The sequence below is a fragment of the Psittacula echo genome (assembly GCF_963264785.1).
Source record: "Psittacula echo genome assembly, contig: SUPER_2_unloc_1, whole genome shotgun sequence".
NCBI classification, from domain to species: domain Eukaryota; kingdom Metazoa; phylum Chordata; class Aves; order Psittaciformes; family Psittacidae; genus Psittacula; species Psittacula echo.
In genome coordinates this window covers 437,702-453,519 of record NW_027664283.1, presented here as the reverse complement: position 1 = coordinate 453,519, position 15,818 = coordinate 437,702, and the positions used below count along the sequence as shown (strand labels likewise).

General features: G+C 39.8%; 1 protein-coding gene across 1 annotated transcript; it reads left to right on the top strand.

Annotated features, from left to right (window-relative positions):
* Positions 1 to 2,025: 2,025 nt before the first annotated feature.
* On the top strand, positions 2,026 to 15,600 carry LOC308218249 (carbonic anhydrase 3-like; the record flags this gene model as incomplete). Its single annotated transcript, XM_080639727.1, has 6 exons — positions 2,026 to 2,284; positions 5,525 to 5,643; positions 7,605 to 7,697; positions 9,489 to 9,554; positions 12,113 to 12,268; positions 13,450 to 15,600. Coding segments are annotated over 6 exons (813 nt in total), but the record flags the coding sequence as incomplete, so codon positions are not given.
* Positions 15,601 to 15,818: the final 218 nt, after the last annotated feature.

The window sequence follows — 15,818 nt, the reverse complement described above, 5'->3', positions numbered from 1 at the left end:
GCTCCAATAAGCACTGCTTTTATATATGAAGTCGATGAGACGTCCCCCTGAGCCTTCAATAAACCAGCCTACTAAAGCTGTCTGTTTATATAGACAGAAAATGAGCTGGTCCAATTAGAATTTCGTGAGTTCACAAATGTTTCTCCCTAGGAAGATGAAGTAGAAACCTTTTCAAAAGGATTAATGTCTAAGCTTTCTGAATTAAAATTGTAACAGGTGTCAATTTTACATGCTTGTCCTTGCAACGAATTATCCATTTGATTGATGACAGAGTGAAAGATAGTATTTTCTTTAGTTTTAGAATTCTCTTTTGAAAGTGAAAAGCTGTGATTTTTCCATACAACTGTACTTAAATCACCTCCTACTATTTTCTTAATTGAGCTCTGCCTAAGGAAGATGTGAGCAATTACATTTTTTGAAGGACACTTTGATAATGAGTTCATCTTTGTATCTCTAAAGATGGTAAGAGGAAATCCTCTTGTGATATAAGTTGCTATGGTTTACTGAGTTTCACTCTGATCTATCTTCTCTATGCGAAGATACTATATACATGCCTACATAAATCTTCTCAGGTGCAGATTTCTAAGTAAGAGGTCTTGTCCTACCTTTCTCTCAAAGGGGGGATGTCTACTTACGATTAACCTCAGAGCAAAACAAATTTACTAACAACATTTAATGAAATCACTGTACTTATCCTTAAGTTTGTATTTAGTTATTTATTAGCCTCATTATATGGGCAAGCTAGAAGGGGAACTTTTATCCTGCAGATGCTTAGGGACATGAAATATGACCAAATTAATCTTAGTCTCTGTATGTTGCAGCTTCTCAATCTTTTCCCTGTATCTCACCAACACAAAGTGTTTACAACCTCTCAAAGCTGCAAGTTTATTTCCATGCTACTTTCCAGTGCTGATGTGTACAAGGAACATTTGAGCAAGTTTGCCTGCACCTATGTTGGAAATCTCCATTGTCCATGATGCTTCTTGGCTCACTCCCAAATATTTAGCTTAGGATATTATTTAGCTTGAGGTATCTAGTTTGAGGTAGCATTTAGCTGGAGGTAAATAGAGTTGCCGCAGTGATAACACAGACTGACAAAGCCGAGGGAGACTGTAGGAAAGCTGGCATTTGAAAGAAAAACTTTAGTATTCAACAGAAGTGTACAGACAATGCCAACTAACACAACCATACCGATAGTCATCTATCGGTGATCTTTCCATCATCTGAAAAACTGCTTTCCTGACTGAAATATCACCTGCTAAGTCACCTCACATGAGAAACACGCTTGGTGTAAGGCTCCCTGTGCAAAAGAGGATCGACTGGACAATGTCAAACCTGAATTTGACCAGAAAGCCTTCATTCCATCAGGAATGGCCTGAGTTGGGGCTGTCAGAGGCTAGCTCTGTGTAACAGCATGGTTTTGCAGCCTATGAGGCATGCTTTCAGGCAGACAGTGTCTTTCGGCTGTATTAAACGGAGTACTTGAGAGCGCACCTAGCCTGTGAGCTTGCCTAGGACCATCCGGGTGCACTTCCTGCGTGAAGCACTGCCCGCAGACGAGGAAAACCTGGCGGGCAGAGCCGGGCTGGGTGCTGCGTTCCGTCTGGCTGGCTTCCCGTGCTTGTGCAGCCGCCCTCCGCCCCAGCCGGGCTCCACTTCCATTGCTGCCTTAGGCCCAGCACCGGCGCCGTCCACTCCTGGTGCACCCTTCCCGCCGCCGGGGCCGGGAGCGCCCTTGTGCCGGGTGTGAAGGCGGCTGCTGTGCCCCCCAGACATCCCTCTGCCCCGTCTCGGGGCAGGAAATGTCCCTTCCCTTCCCCAGCCCTGCCCGCCCCACCGCCGCCCTGCCCCTGCCCACCCCTCAGGGGAGGACGCGGAGCCGCAGAGCCTTATAAAAAGCCCCCCGAGGCGGGCGGGCGGAGCGCACCGCGCTGCCGGGGCTGCTGCGGAGCGTGAGGGACGGGGCGCGGGCAGCGGCACCATGGCCCAGGCCGTGTGGGGCTACGACAGCGACAACGGTGAGTGGGGGCGCGGGGCCGCCGGGCCGGGCTGAGCGGGGGAGACATTTCCGTGCCTTCTTCTGCAGGACCCGAGCGCTGGCATGAAAACTACCCCCTGGCCAAGGGAGACAAGCAGTCGCCCATTGAGATCAACAGCAAGGACGTGAAGCACGACAGTTCTCTCTCCTCTTGGCACGCCAGTTACGATCCCGGGGCAGCGAAAACCATCCTAAACAACGGGCGCACCTGCCGAGTCGTCTTTGATGACACTTTCGATCGATCAGGTTGGTTTTTTGTTTCGCTTTTGGGGGATTATTGTAAGGAGCTGAGCAAAGAGTTGGGAATGAAAACGCCTCCTGTGGTACCTGACCTATGCAGTCTAGCAAAGAAAAGTCATTTGGGAAAGTAAAGTAGTTTATTCTGGTGGATCCGGCCATTTTTAGGTCCACCATAGATGGGACAGGGAGGCTGGAGCTGCAGGGGCATTCCTAAGATTTGGACTCTGCTGGAAGGTGGACTTCTCCCCAGGTCACCTCCTTCAACACAGACACCGCATCCTCAGCTTTTGTGTAAGGAGAGAGTCCTCCTCATACAAACATACCTCAGGCTGTGGTTCTGGTAGCCCAAGGGCCCGTGCAAAAGTGTTTCCCCACCAAAAGTTTGTATTTTAATAGTCAGTCATGTTTATATACGGAAGCCAATTGCAGGTATTCTGTATGTAAGCCCAGAGGGGTTTAGTGTGTGCTCTGAGGCACTTCATAAACAAAAACCTCATATATACATTTCCAGTGACCGTGATTTTGATTTCTTCTATTTGTACAGAAATTCTTCAGATACTGCACAACCTGAAAAAGCTATGAAGATAATATTTATGAAAACAGCATTTCATAGCTTCTGGAAAGCTACGAAATGCCTTTGTAATGTAATTGAGAGAGGGCAGCCTCGCATCTCGAAGTTAAATTGTTCAAAAACTGACTCCAGAGCTGTATCAGTGTGTAGCTCTGAATGCAGACAGGCAACAACTGTCAACATGAATAATAAATTCTCAATATCGTATAATACAAAGATATCTTAAGAGCGTGCAGTATTGATCAGTCCAAGAAGGAAAACAATCTAATTAATGGAAAACATTTACTTTCCATTATATTTTCCTATATCTGCTTTGATGGCATTTGTATTGGGATTTTATTCTTAGTAAGCTATATAATTAATTAAATACATCTGCATTATACTGAAAGATCTCCATTTCTCTTATCAAGATAAGCTCATCGTTTCCTTGAACTCCTACCAATAGAGCTACCTGTTACTGTTCCACATCTTGCAGACGGAATCTAAACTACATAGGACAAGGACCATCTCTTTGCTATGTATTTGTATGGTGATTTAGTATTTATTACGGCAGTTTCTACACAGTGACCTCAGACAAATCATAAATTGCACTTTTGTTACAACACAGAATGCTCTTCCACAAGCATGTCATAAAATCGGTCCCATGGCTGAAAGCATGGGAAGTAAATTGATACGAACCTTTTCATATGCTCTGTCTTCTTTGCAGCTTCCTAAAGGCTGAGATGTTTAGACAGAGGCTGTTCAAGACCATGTCTGCCCAGGGAACTGTTTTGGAGAAAGACCCTAATTTGGCCAAGCAGAGTGCAGCCCTTCCTCTAAATCATCTTTCCTCCATTTCTTCCCTGCCTTTCCCCTCCCCATCATGTCTTGTCATTCCTCTGGACATTAATTGTGCACAATCACTCCCTGCTGCTGTTACTAACTTTCTGCAAGCTGCTGAACAGGAGTTTAGGAATCAAGCCTTTCATAGGGATGTGTCTGATTGGAATCAAATACAATGTTTGACAGCTGTGAAAAACATCAGAAAGTAATAAACATTTTTTACCTTGTGTAGTGGCAGCAGCTGAGGATAAGGCATAGCCACAGACCTGATTTTAATTGGAAAAAGATATCTAGGTTGAAGATATTGATCTAATGAAATGGAAAATTTTGAATGTTAAGATTTATTTTTATGGTGGAGAGATCTGTATACTGTTATGAAGTGCTGTTTCCAAGTGCTTCACAGTATAATCTCTGGAAAGGGCCATCTGTAAGAAACAACTGCTACATGAGGTTCCAACTCTATTGATTTAGCTTGTCAATGTAATTAGATCATATAAATTCAGCTCCCGAAAGTTTCTGCCCCCCACTGATTCAAGTGTGAAATGGCAAGTAAATACTTGCAGGGATTTGGATCTTTAGAGTCTATGCCTTATTTTTCCTACATTCACAAGTAAAACAATACATATTTTCTATTGCTGGCTTTTATACGGAAGGCTTACTTATAACTTGTATGAGTTAGTTATGATAATTTAGTTATGTACAAACTCTGAAACTGATTGGAACTATGTGCCTAAAACTCAGCCATTTGTTTCTGCCCCCCAGTGGCTGTGACACGTACCAACTAAAAAGGGAAACTGCAAAATTAAACCTTTTGCTCTGTGTATTCCAACACATATAATATCAAGAATTAATTTGAAGCCACGAGGGACAAGAGGATTTAAATATTACTTCAACCTTAACTTTGAACTTCAAAGCTATTGGTAGACATTCAGACTTGAGTGCTATTTAAACAAGTTCTTCTGGCACTGCAGTTGTGAATTGCATTACCAGCTTCTGTGTAAGGAACATGTCTCATTCCTGCCTTAGGTAAGGAATGAAAAACGTATTTGAGAGATTATCCTCTAAGCAGTCCCTGCTTGAAAGAATTCCTAAACTAAAAGAGCAGGTATGAGGTTTTGAAAGTCAAGAGTTGATGTCAACTGTCAGACTGATGCATGGTCAGCATTATTTGGCTATGAACAGCAGACATAATAGCTTCTTAATTTTTTTCATTATTGGCAGCGTAAATGTGGACTATAGCTTTAACTTGCTCAAGAATACTTTTCTAATTAATTTGATCTAAACTTTCTTCTCTTCCCCCAGTTTTAAGAAATAGATTTATTTTTTAGTTTTTTGTTGTGTGTTTTGGGGTTTTTTGTTTGGTTTTGGGTTGTTGTTGTTTTTTTTAAAGGAGCAAACTATGCTGTTTGGTTGTCTGAACTGTAAAAGATATGCCAGTCATGGACTAGAGGTATGCTTCAAAGCACCTTTGGGTTAATTTCACAGTCCTATTCCCAACCATTTCACAACAGACCATTTCGTGACAAGGATCAACTTGAATGCCTTCCATCTCTGTCCACATCAGGAACTATAGCGTGTCCACTTGCCAAAAGAAAAGTGGCTTTTTCGGCAGCTGGGGTTTGATTCTGTGTTTGGCTCACAGCAGATTTCACAGTTTCCACATCAAACAGGACTCCTCCTTAGAGATAACAGAATTCAGCTCCTATCTTGTAAAGTGATAAGTGGTGTGACCCTTACTGCAATCAGCTGGATTTCCAAGAGGTGCTCCACGCTTTTGAAGTATGGGTCCCCGCACAGTGAATGTATATGCCAGTGTTTTGTAGGCTAGCACTGATGTGGATTGTCTATCGCAGTGCTGAGAGGTGGGCCGCTCACAGGAGCCTACAGGCTGCGTCAGCTTCACCTGCACTGGGGTTCCTCTGATGACCATGGCTCTGAACATGTTATAGATGGGGTGAAATATGCAGCAGAGGTAGGACTTACTTTTGATGGTAGTGTTCAGTACTAACTGGAGTCTGACTGTTTGTGCCTCTGAACAGATTAACCATTCTCCCTTTTGCGAGTATTTAGCTATGAATTTTTCTCTAAAAATCCATGAAACTTGTGAATATTCATCAGCATGCAGTGGGGTAAGTTGCATCTGCCAACAAATGTATCTTTGCAAGTATATACTAACATGGAATTTGTTTCTTCAAGCCAGAGTTTTGCTGGTATTTTAGAATGTTTTAAAAATATTTGAGGCAAAGTGATCTGTTATTTCCAAATAGAAAGACCTGTTTTCTGCTGATGGTTTTTGGCTTTCAGCTATTTCTGGTATAGCTTGAATGACTAAGTTAGTTTCAGAAAGGATTGCTAAGGAATAGAAAAGCTCACTAAAAGCACATTTGATAAACTGACATTCAAAATTAGATCCACCTTAAAAAGGAATTCAGAGTGGTAAAGAGTATCTTCCAGTTTCTGAACATCTGTGCTTTAAAATCTCTGTGTTTATTTTCAGGAACTGTGGACAGTGGTTGGTTGGTTGATTTTTAATGTAAGCTACTGCACTATTGTTGTCCAAATTTGCTAAAATTAATGGCTTCTCTAGGCCCTGAAGACTTCTTGATGTTTTCATTATTGATGCTAGTGAATTACTAGCAAATGTTACCCCCTTCCTCCATCTTAATTGAGAATAGGCTCAAAAGATATGCCTACTCCCACAAAATATCTGCAGTAGTGTTTTCCTGCCTTCCACCTCTACCCTCAATGTGCAGAGCAGGTGCTTTGCCCACCTATCCTAGGAGAAAATTTAGGTATGCATTTTGCAGGGTCAATGTGCACAGACATTGAGAGATGACTGTGAGTGATGGTTTAGGGGAGAAAGGGGTTCCCATTCTTTGGCCACAGCCAAACTGTGTTAGTGTTCTACTTTCTGTGGCCAACTAAACAGACAAATTCTGCTTCCTCAAGCTATTTCTTGGTTAGTTCAAGCACAGACTTTTTATGTTACTTTTGTTTGCAGAACTCAGATAGGTATTGGCAGGAGAAGAAAGCCTGGAATGTATAAAATTTTGCTAGCGTGCAACCAAAGATATATGGCTTCTCCACCTTTTATCTTAAGCAATGATATCCTTATCCTCAAGAGAAAAGAAACAGAAACCAATACATTAATTTCTATTCAGGACAAATGATTTTGTTGTTATTTACAATAAATATTACTGTGCATTAAAAAAAAAAGTTAAAAATTTGCATTCAAAATATGCACCATATGTTTGGGTTTTGGTTTGGGTTTTTTTATGGTGCTGTGTTCCAGATGCCACTTATTTGAGATTCCACACTGCTGGTTGCAGCAGTTGTAGCTATATGCAGGAGCCAAAGATTTTTTTTTTTATATAGAAGGAGAAGTAAAAGCTTGAAACACATCCTGAAATACAGCTTTGTTCAAAGTAGAAATGGGAAATAAATGGCAGGTTACTCTATCCACTCCTTTCCAGTACAATGTGCCTGGAGTAGTAAGAGATAAAAAAAACAATATGTCTGCACTGTATACAATCAGTGTAAATCCTTGAGCTGACATCTGCATAACCTGAAGATCTAAAAATCTACTTGAGATGAAGTGCATGTCAGGAGGTGGTTTATGCACTGCACGTGTGCATGCCATGTGCTTGGGTTAAATTGTTTGTAGTTGCATTGTCTGATTAATTTTTAAATATATTGTGTGGAAAACACCATTTTCTTCTTATGCTTCAACTAAATGCAAAGTGGTGCTTTATACGAAATGAGAGCATATGGAAGCATGAGAACAGCAGCAGGAAATACATAGATTTTTTGTTTTCATGTCCATTCCTTTACTTACTGTGTACTGTAAACTTTTCTTAGTTTAATTTAAAAGCTTGTAAGATTGTGCTGTTGGCAATTTCTTGATTTAATAACTGAGGTTTCATTGATTTTTAGTTACATATGGTGCACTGGAATCCAAAACATGGTAATTTTGCTGGAGCTTTAAAGCAACCTGATGGTGTGGCTGTTGTGGGCATTTTTCTGAAAGTAAGTCAGAAATATTTAGTTTTTGTAATTTTCTGTATTTTTATTTCTCTTTAGTGCCAGGGAAAATTATCCCATCATTTTTCCCTGCACTGTACCATTCTACACGAGAACACTTAAAATGATCTACAGACTGATGTCACATATTCACTAACTTGTTCAGAGCCAGCTTCTGACACCATCTGTACCAGTGGCACATATCATGGGTAGTAGTGAACAAGTCACACAACTTCAAGCCTGGGACGCTTGCTAGCTTTATCCCTGATAGCTGACCAGCTCTTTAGTGTGGAGTGTAGACTGACGAGGACAGTCTGCATAGGAAGAGTGTTTCCTCCTGCCCTTTGTCTGCTAGCAGGTATTGTGTCTGCCTGTCAGCAAGGTTATGTTGACTGATTCCCTTCCTTCGTGTCTTGAAGATCCTTACATAAGCTGGGAATCAAAAGGAGTTCAACAAACCTGCTCGAAAAAGAAGGAATTGTGGTAAAAGAAGTTCACTGAAGATTTTAACCATGAAATACAGCAACAGCTTGATAACAAAATAATGGAAAATATGTACCAATAGTTTCCAATTGTTTTTCCTCGTATCAGATGTGCAGGTGGTTTAGGGTACTGAGAAACACCAACAGGCAGACAAACTAATAGTAGTAAGTTATGCAAACTTCAGCTATGTCACTTTATGTGAAGATGGGCATTTCAGCTTGAACAGAATAGCTCTCCTTATATTGTTTTATCACTAATAAGCTGCATTTATACAAGCAATAGCAAGTGGATGTAATTAATTTTGCCACAGTGTTCCTGGACAGGGTAGATCCAATTAATTTTAATTCTGTTACACTGTGAGCAAGCCTGACCTTTTTTCTTGTGGTTGGTTGGTCAGCGCCTGTTCAGATTCTCCCCTATGATTATGTCCTTCAATTATTCTTCCTTTGTCACTTCTTCTGGTCTATTTTAGGCTAAAGCTTTATCTTGTAAAACACAACTTAAGAGTAACACTATCCTCCTATTAACCATGCTAAGGTCAGCTAAAAGGTCTAGAAAAGTACGTAGTATCACTGTAGCTTGTCTGGATTTCTTTCCTGGTTTCCTTCTTGCTCTTTAGTGTAGGAGCTGTTGGTTTGCTCTGGGTTTGTCATGTTCTACAACTGCTTTTTTGGATATTGCTAAAACAGAGATTGAACTATCACCTGAAGAACTGAATTTAATCTATTCTGGAACAAGACATGGCAATAACAGCATGTCATGCATACTGTCTTTACTCGTCTTGGATGCAGAACCACGTCAAAGCTTTTGGAGGTGCTGAATTTCATGAACACAAACAATAAAGTGACCCCATAGCTTGAAGAGGTCATGACATGAATCTCATCGTGTCTGACACGAAGTCTGATCTGACTGCATATATGCTATAGAGTGTTTGAAGTGTCTGCAAGAACTTCAGCTTGTCAGATTATCGACCCTTTGCTGAATGCTCATATATCTCACACTGGTTGTGGGTTGCTTTCAAACCAGGAGCCAAGAGCCAGGCCTCGGGTGATGTAGGTGACACTCTGACCATGCAGTTTGTTCCCCAGACAGTGTGAGGTGCCTTGTAGAGTCCTTCAACACATTCTTGAATTGCAAAGCCAGTTACTTGAGTCTGCTATTCCAGATGTGCTTTTAACACACATAGTTTTGTGTCAGTCTTTACCGGATGTTCTACAAGTACTGCTGCTAACCTGACAGATGGGATGTACTGAATGTCTTTCAAAGACTGTGGAACATGATAAAAAAATACAGTACTTGTGCTTTGCATTGCAGGTTGGAAATACTCCCAAACCAGAGATGAAGAGAATTCTTGAAGAAATTGATAACATTAAGACCAAGGTATCATAACAATTTCTGTGATATAATGTAGTTGAAAAGCAGCACAAGCAGAAATCAGAAGTTCAGATTCACTTTTTGTCATCATTCTCATACCTAACAGTAGCATGAGAGGTGATACATTGAACTGTGGAGCAGGACACTTTCTTTTACTTTAGTAAACATATAACTCCTCGCTTCTGTAAGTATTCTTGTTGTAAAGAATTTTCTACCAATCCTTGCATGCACAATTGATAATCTTATTGATATTGCTCTGTAAAAGCATGCCAGTGTTCAAATATCAGGAAGAAATGAAAAGATCTTTTTAATATGAGGACAGCAGTGGCCAAAGCAAATGCATAATCGAGTCAGAAATTTAGTTAGCCTGAAATGAGAAGAAACTGGTAGGAATGATGGAGCAAGCTTCCACTCAGTGTAAGGGAGATTAAAAACTTTATTAGTTTTAACATGGAACTGAATTCAGTTATAAAGGATTACACAGGACAGTTTCTACAGCAGCCCTAGGTTCTCTCTTCCTTTGTTTGTGCTGTGATAGCAGCACAAACACTATTGCAAACCTATTCTGAACTCTTTTTCAGTTTAATTAATGATCTAAGACCATAGTCCATACGTATTGCATAGACACAACTGCAGAAGGGAGTTCTTTGCAGAGAATTGTGATACTGCATCTGTTGTTACTTAACATGGCAGGGGAGTTGGAACTGGGTGATCTCAAAAGTCCTTTCCAACCCAAACCATTCTGTGATTGTATGACTGATTATTATTTAACATAAACCTAACTTCTAGGTATACTTAAGCAATTATACTTCATGATAAGTTTTATGATTCTAATGATGCTAAAAGTCGCTTTTTTACTTAAGATTGACATTACCACCAGATCACCAGAACTGAATTTTAGAAATTTTGTAAGTATTTTCTTACATATTTAGGAGAATTTCTTGCATTTAATTTATGTATGTATGTACTGCCATTGATACACAGGTCTGAGCCTGAAATCTGTTCTCTCCTCACTCAGTCATATTCATTTTATTTTTCAGCCTTTTCTTAGGCTTCAGATACAATTCAGTTCTTTCTACTGATGGAACTGAAGGTCATTTTTTTCTCTCTACCCATTGCTTTCGCTGCTGTGTCAATGATACGTGTCTTGATACAGATGCCACTTTCTCTCATGATCCCTCTATAATTTTTTGGTCATTTACATGCAGAAGAGCTTTGCCATGGTTAGTAAAGTTGATCGGTCACCCTGTTAAACACTGTGTTGTACAGTGATGGCAAGATGGCAGCAATATCCACTCCATTACATTGTATCTGAGACTGCCTCACTGGAGATTTCATGATTTTTATCAGCAAAAAAATAGAAGTCTCATTTCCTACATACAGATATCATCTGTAGTGGTTCTGGGAAAAGCAACAGTTAAAGAAGAGAAAAGTACATGTGCAAACAACCACATCTTGTGTTTCATTTCTAATACTTACTTTCTTTCCTATCATCACATACATTTTACCAAGGTTACCTATTTTTCAGGAAAGATTAGTAGATGGTATCACCAGTGTATTCATTGCACATGCAGTTTCAACTGAGGAGTTGAAGGCAGAAGAGTTGCTTGGACACTACTTACTGAAAAAAGCACAATTTCGCAAAGTTACTTGCAAACTCATTGAACTTGCACAATTATTTTTCCAGGAAGATATATTTGGAGTCTTGAGGTTATTCTGCCTACCCATGTTTTGTGCAAGGATGTGTGGGAAAGATTTCAGAGCCTCCCGTTGCGTTTTCTAGAGTAATAACTCTGTTCCCATCTAGAAAAGATTCTCCATGTTAGGAGAAGGAATTTGGAACAATATATTTTGCATTCCAGAACTGCATCCTAAATACCAGTAGAAAAGTGAACTTTCTTGTTTAGTTCTTGTTGCCCTGGGGGGATAAGGAATTCTCATCACAGTCCTGTGGAAATAATCTTGTGGAGTATCCTATTTGGTGGAAAAGAAAAACTTCTCAGGATATATTGTCTGATGTCTGGTGTTTTCCCTTGCCTGGTGATAATCAGCTTTAGTTGTGAGACATTCAGGATCCAGTACTCTTCCAGGAACTAGCCTATTTTGTCACATGAACTGTAACAGTGTCAACAAAAAGATTGAGAGTATCACCATGACATTGCAATTACAGTGTAAAAATAGAGAAGACTCTAACAAATCTGGGCTAAATGCCTGGCCACTGTTCTATCAGATAAAAAGTGTGCAAGTACCTGCAGCCACAGCCTTGAACTTTTATCCCAACAGACCCAAAATAAAAATTTGATAATTTGAATAGAAAAAGGTAACTGTGAATTTGCTTTGGTCCCACACAATTCAGTTTGTAATTTCTTTTACTTTATTAATAGAATCAAAATGTCAGCTATGATTAATTACAGGGCAAATGCTTGACAGTAAGAAAAGGAGACTAATCTTTTGCATGAATCTTGGTATTTAATTACTTCCTTCATAATAACATAGATACTGATGTCTTTTTAAGATGCATATCCCTAGAGTTATTGCAGAGAGTTATTTTTTGTTTCTCTAAGGGGAAAGAGGCTCCTTTTCAGCACTTTGATCCTTCAATTCTTTTCCCCAAATCTCGGGACTACTGGACCTACCACGGTTCTTTCACTACACCCCCCTGTGAGGAGTGCATCACTTGGATTCTCTTGAGGGAGCCAATTGAAGTCAGCGCAGACCAGGTAAACTCCAGCTAGTTCTGCTACTCCTTTACCAGTTCTCACCAGTGTCTCAGTATGTCAGTGGGATGATTTGCAATCCCTGCGTTTCCTTGTATTTTCTAATGAGGAAAGCTTTAGTTGAGGACTGTGAGAAATTTACTGCAGAATAGACTGTTGAAATGGTCTGACCTTGAGAATCAGGGTCCTTCCTAGACACCTCCTGCAGTAGCTTCAACAGCAGTGTTCTTGGGATCCTGAAAACCTACAGAAGTGTCCCTGAGCCACAAAATTCAGCCATCACAGCAGCCTCAGTTCATTCTCTGTGTTTCAGCATTAAGTGGCAAGTGAAACTAACATTTAGCTAGTTTCCCAGTTTAAGAAGTTGCTGGTCCACATCTTGACTTCCTAAAACCTGTCAGTGAGAAGGATCAGACTAGCTAGAACCTGCAAACCTGAATGTTCTTACAAATCAATGGACTAATTGTATTCATATAATGTGCATTTAGACAGGAGAAAGAATAGAGAGCCAGTCTGGATAAGGTGACCTTCTTTTTAATTCTTGCATTGAAACTTTTGGTTATTTATAGTATTTTCTGCTTCAGCAGTACAAGCCAGCCTTTTTCCTGATTTGGCTGGTTTTAGAACAGATTTATTTTGCATTCTGATGAAAGAGTAACAATTAACGAAGTAACACTGAATTTAAATTAATTTGGAGAACAATGTCTAAGTGCTGAATTCATGATTGAACTTAGTAATCCAGTTGGCATATGTTTCTCTGCCGTACAGAACAAATTAGGAACTTCTGCAGACCAGCTTTTTTTTCTACTTGAATAGATTTGGCTGGCCATATTTTCTTAAGTGGTTTAACCACAGTCCAGCTCCAGCAGGGTCATCATCTTGATCTTTATCAAGAAGAGTAAAGCCCTTTACTCTTCTTCCACATTCTAAGTGTCAGTCTACAAATCCAAAAGAAGTCCAGGCAAGGGTCAGATGATGCAGTGTTCTGTGGATGAAGAGTGTAAAGATCCATAGAAACAGTGCTAGCTGGTGGGCTGCAGTGATTTCTGCCAACAGTCTCTACCAGTATGCTTGACATTACATAAGAAAACTCCTCTTCTGTCCTTTTCTGTTTGTTCTAAGCATCAAGGTCCACACTACTTCCGGGTGAATTCACATGGATGCTTTACTTTTTCTTCTTGCAGATGGCAAAGCTCCGTAGCCTTTCCAAGAATCCTGAGAACGAACCTGTGAACCCACTAGTTGATAATTGGCGCCCACCTCAGCCTGTGAAGGGCAGGATAGTGAGAGCCTCATTCAAGTGAAGTCTCAAGGCTCACTCTGCTCAACCTGAGTGGGAAAACCCCTGCATCCCAAAGTGTAGTTAGTTTTTGCTGTCTACTGCTTTTTCTCTGGATCCAGATCTGTTTCTCAGCTTGAAATTCTGAGTGGTAAAACTGAATCTGATTTTGAAAGCAGAAAAAATACTGTATGCAAATGCTAACCTTAATAAGGAAGTGCAAGATATACATACATGATTCTTGACCACAAATGCTGAGGCATTTGTGATGGTGTCACTTCTCTGCCATGTGGTCTTGGAAGAACAATGGGCTCAGTTTCCATATCTAAAATTAACTTCAAAGGAAATGTAGTAAAGGCAGAAAAATGAACCAGTAGTTCAGAAAAGCAGAAATAACAGTGGATGAATAGGAGGAAAAATGCTTGCTCTAACAGCATCTCTCATAGCGATCTTCCTCAGATATCCCACCTCTACTGCAAACATCCAAAGGGTAATTTCCTCTTGAACATACCAGATTTCTCCTTCCCTCTTCTGTTCACAGTTTGTTATCCAAGATTACATTAGTATTCTGATACAATCAGGCATATTTGGCTTCTGTGTGTGGAGAAGAAAAGATACTTTGCAGTCATTTCAGCATTTACTGTCTGTCATGTCCTGCTGCTGCCCATTGATCTTTTCTTCTTTCACTGCTGCCGATACTCCACTCATCCAGCTGTAGAGTGCTGCTGGTGTCTTTGTGCCTTGTATTCAGTTACACCTTTAGTACTGCTGAGGGGAAAGTGGCTTTTTTCTGATGCTCTGTGTTACCTCCCAGGATCATGGATTTTTAGTTTTGATGCTGTACCTGTTTATTTTTTTATTTTTGACCTCTTGGGATATATATTAATGATCTCACCTATTAGGGATTTTGTTGCATATGGAAAGGGTCTTTGTGGATGACTCACATTTCATCTGTCTTCCCCAGTACTGAAAAATCCAGGTTAACTCACCTCAGTGTTCGTTTATTGTGACTGTAGTTAGAGACTCTTAAGTGGAGTCTGTTAACTTTCTGGAGAGACCCATCAGCTTTTATATATGATCTGAGCAAGGAATCAATCACTGGCAGACAGAAACTTCTAAATCATCTTCCCTTGCCCTTCATCATGTAAACTTTATCACTGCAGCATACTTTCTAAACAGCGTAACACAAGTACCATCTAGCTTGAACCCATGTACAGACTATGTGAGTAAAGATCTGTTATTAGCACTATTATTATATCAAGGTTATTATTTGGTATTATGCATACAGAAGATTGGGTGGCCAAAGCTGGTGCTTAAAGCCTCCTGCAAATGAAGCTCTGGGATTCTCTGTATTCCTTTGACTCATCAGGTGGTAGCTAAGTGCATTCTTTGGGAGATGTTGCCACAAACATGTTCATAGCAACATTTTTAAGGGATATGTCAAAGTTTAAAAAAAGCAGGGTTACAAATTACTAAGTAGGCATTTTCCAGTTCTCCTTCAGTATTGCAGTTTGCACTATTACTAGAAAAATGGTGCTCCCAGAGGGAAGTACTGAATGGGTAACATGGGGGAAATTTTGCTGTTATTGCCAGCACAATTCAGTGAGAATTCAGGAATGAAACTGAGAGCAGCATTTGATCTTTTGTGTTCTTGTAGACATGTTCAAAAAATTGCTTAATTCCCACAGAGAGATATTATTTCAGTTTATTAGAACTGCATTTTACTCAGTATAAAGCGGTTTCATTTTAAAAATGAAGTTCATGTCATTGGGAACTATTTATTGAATCCTTTCTGCAAATGTTTTGGCATTGGCTTAATCTTAGAAGATCAGCTTTTGATATTGCAAGTGTACCACTTGCAATAGTATTGATTTTAAGAATCTCTTAGATCTTCTTTAAACTCCCAAATCTGTACATCTTCTCAACACGTAAATATGTTTCTACAGAAAGCTCATGAACAACAGTTTTTCTACTGTACTATGTCTTACATGTAAAGTTTCTTCTCATATCCAGATGCAGTTGATCTTGGTAGTGAGAAAATTTCAATACAAATAACTGAGGCAAAAGTTTGAGCCGTTCTACCTAACAGCCACTGGCTGTGATGTTTTAATCTCTTGTTATTGGGGCAATAAAACAAGATAACAGCTTTTAAAATAACTGCTTTTGTGTCTTCAGAGAATCAATAAATTTACTTACATAAAAAATTTATTTCTGGTTTTATTTCTAATGCTGAATGATGATTAAAAGTAAGAACTTAATAGAAAATTCTTTGAT